This window comes from Trichosurus vulpecula, chromosome 6 (assembly GCF_011100635.1).
Source record: "Trichosurus vulpecula isolate mTriVul1 chromosome 6, mTriVul1.pri, whole genome shotgun sequence".
Lineage (NCBI taxonomy): Eukaryota > Metazoa > Chordata > Mammalia > Diprotodontia > Phalangeridae > Trichosurus > Trichosurus vulpecula.
In genome coordinates this window covers 246,597,528-246,614,830 of record NC_050578.1, presented here as the reverse complement: position 1 = coordinate 246,614,830, position 17,303 = coordinate 246,597,528, and the positions used below count along the sequence as shown (strand labels likewise).

Here is a 17,303-nt window from a genome sequence, read left to right as displayed (position 1 = left end):
GGAGGTTAGTGGGACTGAAGAGAAGGATTTGGGCTGGCAGCCAAGGAAGGAGAGCCACTTGTTCAACCATTCCCCCAACTTCTAGTCCAGTCTGAGTTACTATTTGCGCATCAAAGTGATAAAACTGCATTATTTTTTAAATAATAGTCAATAACATAGGTGGCAGCTGTTTTCACTCAGTCAGATTTCCATTTTGACTAGTTAGTCTAGATTGAAGATTTTTATATACAGACTATACACTCATCCTCGATAACATAGAGATCAAGAACTGGAAGGGATGTAAGAGGTAGGGGCAGCTAGGTGGCACCACAGTGCACAGATCGCCAGACCTGGAGTCAAGAAGACTCATCTTCCCGAGTTCAAATTCAGCCTCAGACACTTACTAGCTGTGTGAACCTGGGCAAGTCATTTCACTTTGTTTGCCTCAGTTTCCTCATCTGTAAAAAGAGCTGGAGAAGGAAATGGCAAACCACTCCAGTATCTCTGCCAAGAAAACCCCAATTGGGGTCAGTAAGAGTCCAATAGGACTGAACGACAATCCAACAATCCGACATCATCATTTTGCAGATTAGAAATTAAGGTCCAGAAAGCAAGTCTTGCCAAGTGACTTGCCTCTGGTGGTAAGTGGCAGAGCCAGAATTTGAACCTAGGTCTTATGACTTTTCAGCTGAGTGTGTACTCTACTGTGCCACAGCTCCCCTTGCAAAGTGCTTTCACATGTTACTTCATGTGATGTTTACAATCGCCCCGTGTAAAGGAAAGACCTGAACCTTATCCCCCTATATAGCACATTTTATTTCCTCACTTCCCTGACTACCATGGTGCAATTCTTCCTCTTTCTCATGAAAAAGGATAACATTGCCCCATGCATTTGAGGCAGATGTCATTATATATCTGCCTTTCCCATCTCTGACTCTGAATCTCTCCAATTATATTTATCAGTGTATATTATATCCTTCTAGTGGAATGTAAGCCCCTTGAGGGCAAGGACTATTTTATTTTTGTCCTTGGATCTCCAAAGCTTAGCTTGGTGCCTTACACTTACTAAATGGTTTTTGAGTGGAATCAATGCCTGCATTATAGACAAGAAACTGTATTAGATGACCACTAAGGTCCCTTTGGCTTCTAGGAATCTGGTCATCATGGGGTTCTATATTCTACCGGGCATCAGAGAGGAGGGTAAGGAAACATCAGCACTTAGCTTAATGCATGTTTGTTGACCGACTGGTACAATAGAAAGAGCAATGAGTTTCCTGATCTATAAAATAAGGGATGACTTTAGTAGTGGATGACTTTAGACTAGCTAACCTCTTGAGATTTCTTCTAGTTCTAGGACCAAGAACCTATGAAATTCATCTCAGATACAACGAGAATGATGCTGACTTCCGTTAAAGCTCAAAATGAATCCCCAACCAGGGAACCATAATGTGAATCATTCTTGAGTGTTGACCAGAACATGAAGACCTCAGCCAGTAGCAATGGACTGAAATTTGTCTCTGGATGAGTGTTCATATGATGCTTCCCTTCCATCACAGACTTCCCAGGTGAAACCTAGTTTATGGATCTTGTATCTCTTCTAAAGCAAGTGTATGTCTGTGGAGGGGGAGGGAGAAAGAGGAGAGGAGAGAAGAGGAGAGGAGAGGAGAGGAGAGAAGAGGAGAGGAGAGGAGAGGAGAGGAGAGGAGAGGAAAGGAGAGGAGAGGAGAGGAGAGGAGAGGAGAGGAGAGGAGAGGGGAGGGGAGGGGAGGAGGGGAGGGGAGAGGAGAGGAGAGGGGGGGAGAGAGAGAGAGAGAGAGAGAGAGAGAGAGAGAGAGAGAGAGAGAGAGAGAAGGAGAGGAGAGAAAGAGACAGAGAGGAGAGGGAGAGAGACACAGAGAGACAAAGAGAGAGAAACAGAGAGACAGAGACAGACAGAGAGACAGAGACAAGCCTTTTTAAAAAAGTGGTAATGGGCTGGTGACTTTAGAAGGGAGATGTGCACCTATATATGGTCACTTACCCAGCCTATTCTGTTAACAATTACAATTACAATTACAATTGCAATTACAATTGCAAATCTGTTCTCAATTATCAAGTACGTGGTAATTCACAGCACCCAGGCGGCCCCATTCCCAGCAAGCTGCCCAGTATCAAGCCTATCCCTGTTTGTCGGTTACCATGGCAAATGACTTCATTCGGAGAACAGGGAAAGAAACAAAGGGGTGGTCTTTTTTTTTTTTTAAATAGACACAATAGAAGCTGGGTCCTGCATTATCCAGGCATGATGTGCAGACTCCAGCTGTTCTAATGAACCCTTGGGATGGATTTCACTGGTGAACTTAACCATGTACTCAGCACTTCAGCTCTGACATTCCTGTACTAACACCAGTCAGGAATGAATTACTGAAACCTGATCAGGAGTGGAGACCACATACCCTGAGAATTGGCCAGTGGTCTGAGGTTCAAACATGAGGAATCTATAGTTATCTTTTAAAAGTAATCTGAGGCAAAAAAAAAAAAAAGACAGGGACTTCTTGCAAGGTCTTCTTTAAGAGAAACTGTCAGTTAAAACACTCCCCCTTTATTTATTCATGGAGTGGATGTTTTGTTTTTGGGGTTTTTTTGTTTGTTTGTGCTTTGCTTAAAGCTCATTGAGGACAGGGCTTATCTCATATTTGTTTTAGTCACTGTATTACCTTGCATAGTGCCTGACAAATAATAACAGCCGGCACTGATACAGAGATTTAAGGTTTACAAATATTTTCTTCTTTGATCCTCACAACAACCCTAAGAGGTAGGTGCTATTATGATCCCGATTTTGCTAGTGAATAAACAGAGGCAGACAGTAGTTAAATGACTTGTCCGGGGTCACACAGCTAGTGAATGTCTGAGGCCAGATTTGAATTGAAGCCCGCTGATCCACCTGTCTCAAAATAGTAAGCAATTAATTTATTAATTAGGTGATTAACTAATTAAAAGTGTTTACAAAGTAATTCCCTCACCACAACCCCCACAAAGTAAGTACTGACAGCAATCTTATCCTGATTTTATAGATAAGGAGAGCTACAGAGAAGTCTTGTGACTTCTCCAGGGTCACGCAGGTTTAGAATGGAGATTTGAACCCAGGCCTCACTTGATTTCAAGTCTGGCACTCTTTCTGCCCCCTTCCCTAGCTATTTTTTCCCCTTTCATGCTCTAAAGGCTAAACATAAGTGATGTAGCTCCTTTCATAGGTTCGTGGATTTGGAGGTTGAAGGCAGCTTAGGGTTCATCTAGTCTAATCTCTTCATTTGACAGATGAGAGGGTTAAAAAAGTTAAAGTGACTTGCCCTAGATCACATACATATTAGAGCGATGGACACAGAGTCACGAAGACCAGAAATGCAGCCCCAGATGGTTGCTAGCTGTGTGATCCTGACAAGTCTGCCTCAGTTTCCTCATATGTAAAATAGAGATAATAATGGCACCTAACTCCTAGGTATGAGAATAAAATGAGATAGTACTTGTAAGATACTCTGCAAATCTTAAAGCAATATGTAGATGCTAGCTTTGGTATTATTACTAGAACTACTACTACGAGGACACCATCTAGCCCAGACCATGTTGGCCACCGAAAACAATTCTATAGATGTTTGTCTATTCTCTCTCCAAAATTCTCCAGGAAAAGAGGCTCAGTAATCTGTGAGTATTTCAAAGTTTACACCATAGAAAAGCTCTGTCTTTTCTCTAACTTCAATAATTCCAACCACATTAAAAGTCATTTAATTTAGAAATAATACCTCTCTTGCTCACTTAAGTACCGCTTAAGAATTTCTACCAAGTAAATAGAGAGTTCAGAATTCTTCCTTTCTTTAAAGGCAGCAGCCTATAATAGATATAGAATGATTCCCGCCCCCCTCCATAAACAGAGAGAAAACGAGCAAGTGTCTTACCTTCTCCGACTGTTGACAGCAATGCAGACAGCCAAGATCAGAGCCAGCGCCAAGAGAGCAGAGAGGATAATCAGCCATTCTGGTGAGATGAGCCAAAACATACATGTGAGTTAGGATGGGCATGAAAGGAACCTCACCATGTTGAGTTTAACAAGACCCTCTAGTCCAGGACAGGCGCTAAGAGCAGCGGATGATGCTGGGGGTTGGGACCTAGTATTTCAAAGAAACTCTTTCTATCCATTCTTTTATCTGAAGACAAACTATACAAAGGTTTGGTTTGTTTGCTGGATTAAACTGAGCTGACAGAGCATGCATTTAATTGTTCCATTGGCCAGGAGTTTTTCCAGGTCTTATAGGTTTATAGATCTGAATCGATCATAGATCTGTAACTGGAAGGAACCTAGGAGGTCACTTACTCCAACTCTCTGATTTAACAGATGAAAGGAAATGCCTCACTCAAAGTTATTGACTTCCAGAGGGGAGATGGACTCAAGATGAGATATACAGAATGGGATACATATTTTTGGACATGGCTAATGGAGGAGTCTTTTTTTCACCTTCCTACACATATTTCTTCCATTGGAGAGGAGAAAGTTGGGGAGGGGGAGAGAGGAAATAAATGTTTAGTAAGTGAATTTTTTGAGGCAATTGGGGTTAAGTGACTTTCCCAGGGTCTCACAGCTAGTAAGTATCTGAGGATGGATTTGAACTCCATCCTGATTCCAGGGTTGGTGATCTATCCATTGCACCACCTAGCTGCCCCAATGCTTATTAATTAAAGAGATACTATGTGTGTCAGAGCTGGGATATGAACCCAGATCCTCCAAATCTCAAGTCGTTGCTCTTTCCCCATTAGAAGGTAAGCTGCTTGAGAGTAGAGACTGTCTCATAATTTGGATTAATATTCCCAGTGATAGCAGAATGGCATGGCCAGTGCTTAATAAATGCTTTTTAACTGATTGATAGATTAGAACACTTCAGTTTAATCCCAATACCAACTGAGTGAAAATAATTATGAAAGATTTCTGCTTTTATTTTTTTTCCTTAAATATGTCTTGGAGGGGATAGAGGAGAAGGGGGTCAAGGAGACCTATGGGAGGCAGTAAGGGAGACTGGAAAAAAGGGAGGGGTAGGATTAATCTTTTTCCTTTCCCCCCTTTCTCAAGCATAGGCTTGTATGTGACTCACCAAATACCCAAGTCACGGTAAACTATTTCTTTAAGCAACATATGTGTTTACCATCTCCAAACCCTTGAAGGGCTCTGGCTTCTGGCAGAATTTAGGCAAACAGACCACTGGAAGGAGTTTCAATTTCTTCCTTAGTTCCTTCCTACTAGAGCAAAGGTTCTTAACCCAAGGTCCATGGCACCACTCAAGGAGACAAGAAAAAAAAATACATCTTAATACTTATTAACCTCTAACTAAAATTTAGTATTTCTCTCAATTGTGAATGAAAAAAAAAACAGACATCAGTATTCTGAGAAGAGCTCTGTGGGTTTTACCTGACTACGAAAGGGGTCTATGTCACACAAAAAATCCTTAAGACCCCTTGTCCTAAGGAGACATAGTGATAGTGACCCCCTGCAGTGAGTATGAATTGAAATAAATCAAATTACAACTCAAGGAAAATCTTAAGTTCAATTAAATCCTAATGATAAAAGCTCTAATTAGATCCCAGGCTAGATTAAAGTTTTGCAATTAATTCCCAACCTATCGTTTTATTGTTGTAAGAAGGTTCCAGTATGGAAACTTCCTCCGGCAATGCAGACAAAGAATTTGTCCGCTCCTTAAGGTCTTAGAAAGTAGCCTGTGGTTCTGAGAGGTTAAGTGATTTGTCCACAGGGTTACATAGTTAGGGTGTGGCAGAAGCCGAGCTTGGGCCCAGGTCCTCAGCCAGCCCTCTATGCACAGCACCCTAACACCTCTAATTCAATATTCAAAACTTGACAACCACATGGCTAACCACTGCAAATGTGTCTTCCCTCAAAAAAGATCTATTCTTTCTGAATACAGGAAAACCTTGGGATGATAGATAGAAATAAAGAAAAACCCATTCTCTGAATGGTTCCAAAAACAATCTTTTAACTTCCCCCAACCTTCAGGGCACCTGGACCCAGCTTACTGTAATGTTGCCAGAATAAATACATTTGTTGGAATTCAGGACATGGGCAAATTAGTCTAGAACTGGTCCCATCAGTATCTCCTACAGTCTCTTGCTGGCTGGCTTACACCCAGAATCACAGCTGCAGTGATGATGGCACTGAAATGATTTTCTGGGGCTTTCAGGGATTAAATCTGATCAAAAGTCAATCTAGGCTCAATGGGGAAGGGAAGAAGCGTTTTCATCCCTCCCTACCTCGTACCCAGGAGACCACATGGCTTACATTATCCACAGCTTCAGGGGGAAGAATTGGGCGATCCAGCTATAATGCAATCTACTTTGCTTCCCTCTCCCACAGATTTGAAAGACAATAAGAATAAACCTTGGTGACCAGCCTTGTACAATCCTTTTCAACCATTTCTTCTGTGATTCATCAGGACTGAGAGTTTTTGTGAGGCTCTCCATAAGATGATCTTCCCTTTTCTAATTGGAACGTACCTGGAATTTTGGCCTTCCTTTTAAGGTTGGGATTTTGTTCAGATTGGCCTTGGTTTCCATCAGGGAATGGCGTTGGATATGCTACAAAAGAAAATAAGGCATTTTACCTTGGTGCCCATAAGAGCAGTCATCAGGCAAGACTTCCTTCACCATGAGCTCATCCCCAGCCATACAGGAAAGAGCTAAACTTTTAGTGTTTTAGAGAGATCACAGTAAAAATGTTGATAGATTTGTCCTACACCATCTGAGGCAGCATTTCTCACCCCCAGCCCCTCAAGCATAACTCTTAGCTTTCCTCTCAGTTCGACTAACTCTGGGCTTTTTGAGATAGCATTCCCTCTTTCTAACAAAACATGAAAACACTCATTTGCATCTAGGATCCTCTGGGATCACAGTGCTTCCTCCAATTACTGTTCTTTCCCCAGCCACTCCAACCCCAACTCCAACCTCGCTATTTCAGTCTATTCAATGAGCAAATGTATAGCCCTAAAATGTCAGCTAGCTGACGTTAGAGGTCAGCTACATTAACTAACTCATTTTACAGACGAGGAAACCAAGGACTCCAGAGTTAAGGTAACTCACTTGCCTAAGATCTTAAACGAAACAAGAGGCAGAACTGTTTTTTTTTTTTAACTCTGGTCCTTCAAAGTCCAATTTGGTGCTCATCCTTTCTACTTCCAATGGATAGAGTGTTAGACTTGGAGTCAGAAAGACATGAATTCAAGTCCTGCCTAAGAAACTTAGCCTCCTTCAGCCTCGATTTCCTTTTCTGCAAAATGAGGATAATATTAGCACCTATCTCCCAGAGAAGTGGTGAAGACAGAGTGAGTAAATATATGAAATGCTTTGCAGATTTTAAAGAATTATGTAAATATTAGCCACGATGATGTTGATGGAAGATGATGCCACTGTCCTGCTAGCTAGAGCCTCCGGGTCTTGTCATCTTCCCCAGGATCATCCCTGTCTAAGTATCATCCTGGCCCATCCAAATGCAGTGAATTGAACATGAACATAAGCCCCCCTTTTACATGGTGTCTCCCCCAATTAAGCATGAGCTTCTTGAGAACAGGCACTGTGTGGATTTTCTGTTAATGTCCCTAGTCCTTAGAATAGTGCTTGGCACACAGTAAATGTTTTCCCATTCTAGTCTAAATTACACTTTTCCATTCTGTGCCTTGGTGCTTGGAAGCAGTTAGAGGGAGCCACAGGGTATAGAGCACTGGGTATGGAATCAAGAAGATCTGAGTTCAAATCCAGATGCAGATACTGTCTGTGAGAACTACGCAAGTCATTTAATTTTGTCTGCCTCAGTTTCCTTACCTGTAGAATGAGGATAATTAGAGCATTTGCCTCCTCTGGTTATTGCGAGGATCAAATGAGATTTCTTTTAAGTGTTTAGTGTGATGCCTGGTATATAGTAGGTGCTTAATAAATGCTTGTTTCCTTTCCTTCTCCTTCCCTTCTTTAGAAGAGACACTGAGCCAAAAATATAATAAATATCAAAATAGCTCAATAATAGTGATGTCATGTTGGTCCTCTTCAAGTATGAAGGATAATAACTAATGCCACCAAAATATTGGCCAGTTGTTCCTTGTCCTCAACTCTCCATCTGTCCCATTTCCATTGATTCATGAAGGCCACCATAACCCTTGCCTGGAATATATCTCCTCCTAGGTTTTACACTTTCTTCCATCAAGGCTCAGGTTAGTACCTCCTCTATGAAATCTTCCCTGGTCAGTCAATCAAATAAATCAAACATTTACTAAGCACCTACTATTCATCAGGCACTGTGCCCCACACAATTATTTTGTTTTCTCCTTCAGCAATTAAAAAAAAAATTATACTTATTGGCATACATAAAGAATTTCCCCCCCCATTTACCCCGTACAACATAGCCCCCTTAATGGTTTTTGCTTTGTCTTTGTATCTCTACGTTCTAGCACAGTGCTTGGTATATAATAGAGATTAGATAAGTACCCACTGAGCCTTTTCTTGATTTCTGAAATTCCACAACTTTGCTACTACAAGACACAGATCAAAACAGGAGATCTGAGTTACAAAGATTTCGAATTCTTTTTCAGCTTTGACTTGCTGTGGCACCAATAGCATCCAATCTGTTTGTAGCAGCTAGCAGAAACTTTGGTTTCATTTGAGAGATGGGTGACTATGGGTGCAAAACGTTGCATGCACTGTCAGATGTGGTCACTATGTTGGATGGTTTTGCTTAACTTTTTTTTAGAGAAAAGAAAGTAAGAAGGAAGGAAGGAAGGAAGGAAGGAAGAAAGAAAGAAAGAAAGAAAGAAAGAAAGAAAGAAAGAAAGAAAGAAAGAAAGAAAGAGAAAAAAAAGAGAAAGAAAGAAAGAGTTCACTGGATTTAAAAAAATGGTTTGCTTGATTTTAGATAGAAGTTATATATCGCAAGAAGACTGTGCTGGAAGTAAAAAAGGTATCAATAAAACTTATTTTCTTTCAAGAAAAAAAAAGACGCTCAGTAAAATAGAGAAAACCTTCTAAGACATATCACAAAGAAGCTGACCCAAATTCAAGCTTCATTAATTTTCTGCCTCCTTGATGCACTCAATTTAGATGCCTTCCCCAAAGATGGATAACTATTTCACAGCCTGGGAAAACTCAACAGAGGGTTCAATAGTCCTCTAATGAGACACCAAGGAAACACACTCGGTTCCTCATATCTTAGATTTGGAGCTAAGGGCATTTTCAGGGGTCATCTGGTCCAATCCTTCCCATTGAAGGTTTAAGCACTTTGCTGAAGGTTACACAGGCGGTTACGTGTCAGGGTCAGAACCTGAATCCAGATCATCTGATTTCTCTGAGTCCAGAGCCCTCAAATAGACTCTACACTATTCTATGCCCTATGTCCCTGAGACGGGCCCTGAGTCACTTCCAGCTCTAGACTTAGGTAGGATTCTACCCAATCTACAAGTCTAAGTCAGCTAGCTCCAGTTGTTTTCACTCCCACCCAGGAAGCTTTCCATATCATTTGCAGGTTTTCACCTGTCCAGCATCCTAAAATGTTTGAAAACCCACTGGCTCTTCTTGGAGTCTCTCTGACTCAGGTTAGCCTTTGATATTCAAACAGGAGGAGGAAATTAATGAGACCTAATCTCCCCATTTTGTTTTTCAAAACAACTGCCCCTGGCAAGGAAAGATCTCTGGGTGTGTATTCAACCTAGAGAGAGTATAGCAGCTGAACAATGGGTACTTGCATAGAGAAAGGAACAGACTAGAACAGAGAATGACTCCCACCTGACTTTCACTTGAGGCAAGAACAGAGATAAGGTAGGAGATAAAACAGGTGTTGCTTCATACCCAGGAGGCCAACAAAGTCAAGCTATGGGAGACCAGCTGGGAAAGCAGGTTTTCCAATCTGGGGCCCTTGACTCTGAAATTTGGAAGATACGATCTCTAGGAGGAGAGATAATGCTGTAGTAGCAATAACTGTCTTCATTCAACTCTGAGAAAAACATGCCAAGAGATACTGAGTTCATAGGTTTATGGATTTGGAGCTGGGAGGTACATTAGAAGTCATCTAGTATAACTGCCTAATTTTACAGATGAGGAAAGCAAGGCCTGGATATTTGTCATTGTCTTCCCTAATCCTAACCCTAACCCTCTGACTCTATCACACAAGTAGTAAGGAACAAAATCACAACTTGAACCCAGCTCCATTTCCACTTCAGTTAACAGCTTTTCCACTATCTCCTGGGATAATGCTTTGTAAGTAAGCTCTAGGGTACCTATAGAAATAGGAGTTATTGCTATTTGTTGTTGCTGTTGCTAACAAATAATGGAAGCAGTACTCACCTGTAATGGTAGGCCGACGGGGTTGACCAGCATGTGAGTCGTCATGATCTGTCAAGATCAATTAATAATGACTCAGTCATTTGTACTTAAACTACCCCCAACCTGTTTGGTTTCTAGACTTATTGGAAAGAGAAGAGGACCCGGAGATGGTTGGTCACTGTCACTCATTCCTCATCTTCCAATCCACCAGTAGAGTGGGTTTAAGTTTTATGAAACCAAAATTTAGAAAAATCAGGCAACACATCAGGAGGAGAGTATCCTTAATGGAAACCCAATCGCCACCTCCCACCTCTAAGACAAACACTTTTGTCCCCAACCTATCAAAAGCTATGTGATTCAATTTGAGAAGATGGGGGTAATGGAAGACCTGGTGTCTATTGGAAATCACCGTGGAAAGAAGTCACTAGAAAAACCAATAGTGTCTGCTAGCATGACCATCTTGAAGTTAGGAAAGCAAGCATTCTTTCATCAAAAGGAGGGGAAAATCCAGGAAGGTGAGCATTCATAGAGCTAAGCCTAGAGTTTAAGCCTAGGTTTAATGAATATTTGGTGAACTGAGTTGAAGGTGAGGGAGTTTGGTATTTATTGCTATCACAATTATTTGAGAACTATATTAGGAAACATAAAGATCAAGATCAAAATTTAGTCTTTCCCATCAGTCCTCCAGAATCAATACTTTAATAATATAATAGAGAAACCTGATTGACAGATTGGTTTTATCTTTCTGAAGAATACAAAATTTCCATTGTATCTTGGGGTCAAATTGTCACAAAGGGCACCATCACTATAGTTGTTCACATCCATACAGCATTGGTCAAATCTATTAGAAACTTAAGATTCACAGAAACGTGGCCACTAACATCACAGCTTCCTTACCTCTTCCCCTCCAAAAAAAACCCTATATAGCGAATGGAAGAACAAATTATGGAAAGAGGTGGCTTTCTCGTGAGAGTGATTTTGAGCACCATCCATGATCCAGAATTCAAGGTTTTGTTAACAATTCTTCTATACAGAACTATGGAAAGTCTCCTCATACCACTCCAGAATACATTGTTTAATAATTGTGGTTGGGAATATGTGAACACCAAGTTTATGAGTAAGAATTCCATCTGGTAACAATCACACAGTATTGGTTGTACATTTGTAACTATTTAAACTATCATTTGAAAATGCAAACTAAGATACAAATTGCCAAATGACCACACCCCCACATCCCCAATAAGAAAAACGCAGCTCAATGCCTGACTATAGAGAAAATCAGTTAATTAATTCCATGTGCTCTTAGAGCATTTCTCCAGGTGAATTTCCAAAAATAATAACCATTACAAAAGGTTACAGTAATTTTTTTAACAGAAGGAATATCAAACAGTGTCAAGGCAAGAAACCAAATATGAATCCTGAACTGTTTTGACAATTCATCTTGTCCTACAGGTAAAGCCTCTTAAATAATCAGTTGATAGATAAACATGTATTGAGCACCCACTCTGTTTTAGTCCAAGTGCAAGGTTCTAGGGATAGAAAGACAAATGTGAATCAGTCCCTGACCTGATGGGAATAGAATATTTCAATGGTTGAGTGATCAAAGGATTTGGGAAGGAGAATTTCACCTAATATTAGAATGGGCTGGGTCAGTTTTTAATATTAATTTCCCAAATCTGCTTTCACATTTTCATGCTCTTTTTCTTCAGTGTTAGTCTCTCAGTAAGAAGTGTAGAGTAAGGCAGGAAAGGAAGTAGATAGCACAAGACTTGAAAAACAGCTGGTTTTCTGCTTGGTCTCTTCACCCCTTTTTGCCATCAAGGCAACTGAGATGAAAACCCTTGATTAGTAAGACACAACATAGAGAAATATATTCAGAAATGCTCATGAGGTCCACCATCACCAAAAGCAATTGACTGACTAGTCCACCACCCAAGAATACTAGTGATCTAATTGCCACAACCAAACAAAGGGAAGACCCTTTGGAGACAGAACCATGGTTGCATGCAGGGTGAAGCCAGAAAGAACCATAAGAGAGTGGGGAATGTGGATCACAGGGTCAACACAAAGACAACAAAATGGCTATCACCACATCAAGAAAGATCTTGTGTGGATGAACTAACTGGTGATCAACTTAATCATGCATTTCCACAGAGCTTTCCAGAGAACCCCACTCACAAACCACACTGTGAAGTAAGTAACATGAGAATTATTCCCTTTTTATAGAAGAGGAAATTGAGACTTGAAAGAAGTTAAGATACTCAATAGTGGCACCTCTAATTAGGAGCAAAAGTAAAGATTTGAAATGCCTCAGTTCAAATCTAAGATAATAGAAGGTATACAAAGCCTTTCTCTGATCACACAAAGTTTAATCATGGTCTAAAGAGACAGAACATCTTTCCCAGCCACTTTAAGCAGGATCCTTAGAGCACAGCCCTTAACCTTGAGAGCATGAACTATGTATAGATACAGATATATAGATACACACATATACGTATACATGTATATATATATATATATATCTTTAAAGATATGTAAAGAAATATACATATATATATATATATATATATATATATATATATATATATATATATATATATATATATATATAAAACTGTTTCAATATAATTGGTTTCCTTTGTAATCATGTGTTTTATTCATTTTAAAACATTATTCTGAGAAGGAATCCATAGGCTTGATCAGTCTCCTATAAGAGTCCATGACACAGAAAAGGTTAAGAGAACTGCTAAAGGAAAAACAAATTGGATAATAAACAACCTAATTACCTGAAGGGACCCGTGCATTATCAGGAATAAAACCTCCCAAAACAGTAGGTTTAGTAACTCCTGGCAACCCAGTAGTCTTGGGGGTCACTGAGGAGTGGACTGTGTTCTCATTTGTGCCTGCGAAATCAACAAAGGAATCTTCGACAGGAGTGGTTGAGTCTTCAGGAAGGTTTACATCGTCTCCATCTGCTGCAAGGTGGAATCAATTGTAACCCCAACATCTGTAAGACCACTACCCCATGCATAGAATTCTTGAGTTCTGGTATCAAACTTTTTTAAGTCACTGACAGGGGAGCAAAGGGCAAGAGAGCAAGTGACCTTCCAGGGTCAGTATTTTCTAACTAGCATCTTGGCCAGTGCCAAGTAGATGGGATTAAGGTGAGCACAAACATAGGATTGTCATCAGTTTATCAGGGCCAGGAGGAGAATTAGCTGCATCCTCTTGCCTGTGTTGTTCAAAAATCATCTAATTTGCTGGAGTTTTGACCCATGAACCAGATAAAGCACTACACCTATCATTACCTAGTTCACAACTGATTTCTACTTCAGTATTCTTTTAATGAGGGGCAGTTAGGCAAATAGAGCACTGGGCTTGGAATCAGGAAGGCTCATCTTCCTGAGTTCAAATCTGGCCTCAGACATTTAAGTGACCTTGAGCAGTCACTTAACTTTGCCTCAGTTTCCTCACCTGTAAAGTGAGCTGGAGAAGGAAATGGCAAACCATTCCAGTATCTTTGCCAAAAAAGACACCAAATAAGGTCATGAAGAGTCAGACACAACTGAACAACAAATCTTTTCAATGAAGCTGAGGGAGAATCCATGAAGAATCTCTGATTTCATCAAGATGGGAAACTCCCTTTATGGAATTTTTCTCCACCAAAGCAAATCATATCCCATTTTGAGCTAAGTAAAAGAGTCCTAAGGAGTTGCCTAGAGGCTAAATAATTGCCCAGGTTATCACAGCCAGAAGTGACTTAAAATCAGGTCTTCCTGGTTCCATGCCCAGCACTATAATCTCTATCCCACACTGCCTCTAACTTAAGAGTGGACATAGCATGGTATCAAGAAAGCAACCAGGTGTTGAATGCATTTCTGCCCCTGGACACAAACATGGAGAACTGTCAGAATCCAGTTTGTTGGTCTAATTGTTCTACCCTTTATCATGAAGGCATTATTTTTGAGTCACAGGCTACTGTCACCTTAGACTTATGACCCATGATGGCACAGCTGGAATACAGGTCATGTTGGGAACTAGAAAGAGGTGATTCATTTAAGAGGCAGAAAAATAATATAATTGACTTTACCATCATTCTGAAAGAAGAATAATTAATCTACTATGGCAAAAATTAATCATTGACGTGAGAGTTTCAGGAGGGGGATCAACTCTTGTATTTAAGAGAAATATTTTATCAAGAAGGCAATAAGCAGGAAAGGCAGAGAACCATCACCAGAAGCATCCCCATCACTAGAGACCTCCAGCTCCCATAGCAATAAGGGAGCCAGTTGATTATACTGGCTACTCCACCACAAATACTACTCATGCTTTCTATTGATCAATAGCTAAAGCCAGTGTAATGAATTTACTGAGTGAAACCATTAGAAGTTGTCATCCTTACTGAGAGACGTTGGAGAAGGAACTGTGGGATGCTCGTGGCTGTCTTCCAAACCTGTACTCGGTCTGGAGGTGCTCTGAGGTTGATTCTGTTCTGCTAGGATAAGGGATGAATCCAGAGTCAATTGTCAACTTTGGTACAATTCTTCTCTTTCAAGCTAGAGGGAAGTCCAGCTACAGATGTACTAGAGATGAGTAAGAAAAGAAGGTGGGGGAGACTTGGTACAAAGGATTCTCCTCCACTGGTTGATGAAAGTATGCATTAGACCTCTTGTTTCCCCACCAAGGTGACCTCTTAATTCAACCCTGAAAAATTTTAAAGTGAGCTGTGCCCCCAACCCATATCATCTGCCCTGAATCAGCACTGGCCCTGATCACAGAAAACACATAGGAAAACCAACCACCAAGGAAAACAGGAAAGGAACCCATGGTATTGTGAAACACAATTACTGCCAACAGTCAAGAATGGCTTGCTGCTATTCAGGAAGCGTTACTGCAACGGACGCAAACTCCCATAGCAGTCTTAGATGCCAAATAACCACAACACAGGAAGAGGACCAGCAAGAATAACCAGCTTATGGGAACTTCAGGTGAATTTAATTCACAGAAACACGTGGTTCAGGCACCTCCCTCCACCACCACCAGCCCCATTCCATTAAGCAGTTGCCAGTTGACTCTCTTCTTATGTTTCAAATTTTATCCCTGGATGTGGACTCTCTGGGCTTACATGGAAAGACCATTCACACAGTCAAAGACAAGACCCTTATCTGTGTATATCCACTTCAGGTTAGGATCACAGACTCTATCTGAAATAGCTTTGAGAGTCTGAGACCATTTTCTTTGTGCTTTTCTGTGAAAGGTGCTGGTCCTTGCTAGCTGTGTGTATACCAGTTATGTAACATCTATGTGCCTCAGTTTCCTCATCTACAATATATGTATAACAATAGCTCCTACCTCCCAGCTTGTTAGAAAGAAATATTTGGAAAGCTTTTGAAATCTCGAAATGCTATATAAATGCCAGTTATTATTATTATCATTATTATATCATCATCATTATCCTGAACCACGAGTCAGACAAAACTTGGAAAGTTCATTAACATTCCTCCCCTCTCCTCTCCTCCTCCCCTTTCTTCCCCTCTCCCTTTCCTTTCCCCCTCCTGTCCCTTTCCTCTCCTTTTCTCTTCTCCCTCTCCTCTCTTCCTACTATATGCCAGACACTGTTCAAGGGGCTGAAGATACAAAGATAAAAAAGAAAAAGTCCCTGCCCTTAAGAAACTTGCATTCTATTGAAATTTACTCTAAATTTCTAGTCAGAAGAGGTACACATGGCCTAACCAAAAAGTTAATGCCAAGTATGCAAATAGGAAAAGTGGCTTTGGTCTTAATTTTCTCTCATCTAAGGGGATGATCTTAGAAACCTGAAAAAGTTCTTGAAATGAAACCCAAAATGAAGGAGGTCACTCACAAGATATGACCCCTTTTTTAGTTGCATTAGGACAGGGGATTAATGGAAAGACATTTCACACAAATGGCTCTACACTACAAACTAGCTTTGGATTCAAATAGAATGTAAGTTCCTTGGGGCAGGGAGTGTTTCCTCATTTATTAAACATCACTCCCTTTCACCCATCCTGTGTTCCAGAGAATTTAGCTGACTGCTATTTCCCAAAGCTGGCATTACATTTCCAGGCTCCTGTGTCTTTCCATAGACTATTCACCATGCCTAGAATGCACTTTCTGCTCAAGGTATTTGGAATCATTCAAAAATCAGTTTGTGCATCACTTTTTTAAAGAGTAAGCCTCTCCTCGTCGTCCCCCCCCCCCCAGGTTAGTGCACATTCTTTCCTCAAATAATCATCTGTAGACTTATTTGAGAAAATGTAGAATTTAAGCTTCTTAAGGAAGGAAGGGAAGGGAAGGTTTTTCCTTTGCCCTTTTATTCCCCGTATTTAGCATGGTGCCTGGCTTCCAAGGTTTCTTGCAGACTCAATTTAAATCCCACCTTTTGCGTGAGAACTTTCCCAGTCCCCCCAGTTACCAGTACTTTGGAGGATTGCCTCCCATCTACTCTGTATACATCTTGTATATACTTACTTATTTTCATACTTGTTTCCCCTAGTTGAATGTGTTTGTTGAGGGGAAGGGGAATGTTTTTTGCTTTTCTTTGTATTCTCAGAATTTATCATAGTGCTTAATATAAAGTAAGTATTTACAAAAGGTTTGTTTGCCTTATCGACTCCTTGGCACACAGTAGGCATTTAACAAGTGTTTTTTGGATTGGATTTCTCAATAAATGTTTATTGAATTGAATGAATTTCTTTCCTTGTTCTGTCAGTAAATTCTGAATGGGTTTGGGTGGGGCTCTTGGACTGAGTCTGCAACTACAAAGTGCCAATGAGACAAGTTTGGCTCTGCACAGATGTTTGATGTTAGATAATGTTGGGTGATCTACTTTCCTCGGACTTTGTTTCTATGACCTCGACTTTTAGTCACCAAGTAATAACACTTGGTGATCTTCCTCCCTCGAAAACGGTTGATTTCTACAATCCCCCCTCCATGATTGTCTACCACCTTCTTCTGGTTTAAAAGTC

At 40.6% G+C, this 17,303-nt stretch overlaps 1 protein-coding gene across 1 annotated transcript in view; it reads right to left on the bottom strand.

Moving 5' to 3' along the window:
• CD44 (CD44 molecule (Indian blood group)) overlaps nucleotides 1-17,303 on the bottom strand; it is an 88,531-nt gene that overhangs the window by 1,701 nt on the left and 69,527 nt on the right. Inside the window, exons 14-18 of the mRNA XM_036763737.1 lie at nucleotides 14,717-14,809; nucleotides 13,101-13,289; nucleotides 10,336-10,383; nucleotides 6,511-6,591; nucleotides 3,912-3,990 (exon numbers count right to left, since the gene is read on the bottom strand). Of these exons, the coding sequence (XP_036619632.1) occupies nucleotides 3,912-3,990; nucleotides 6,511-6,591; nucleotides 10,336-10,383; nucleotides 13,101-13,289; nucleotides 14,717-14,809 (490 nt within the window). The remainder of the gene's footprint in view (nucleotides 1-3,911; nucleotides 3,991-6,510; nucleotides 6,592-10,335; nucleotides 10,384-13,100; nucleotides 13,290-14,716; nucleotides 14,810-17,303) is intronic.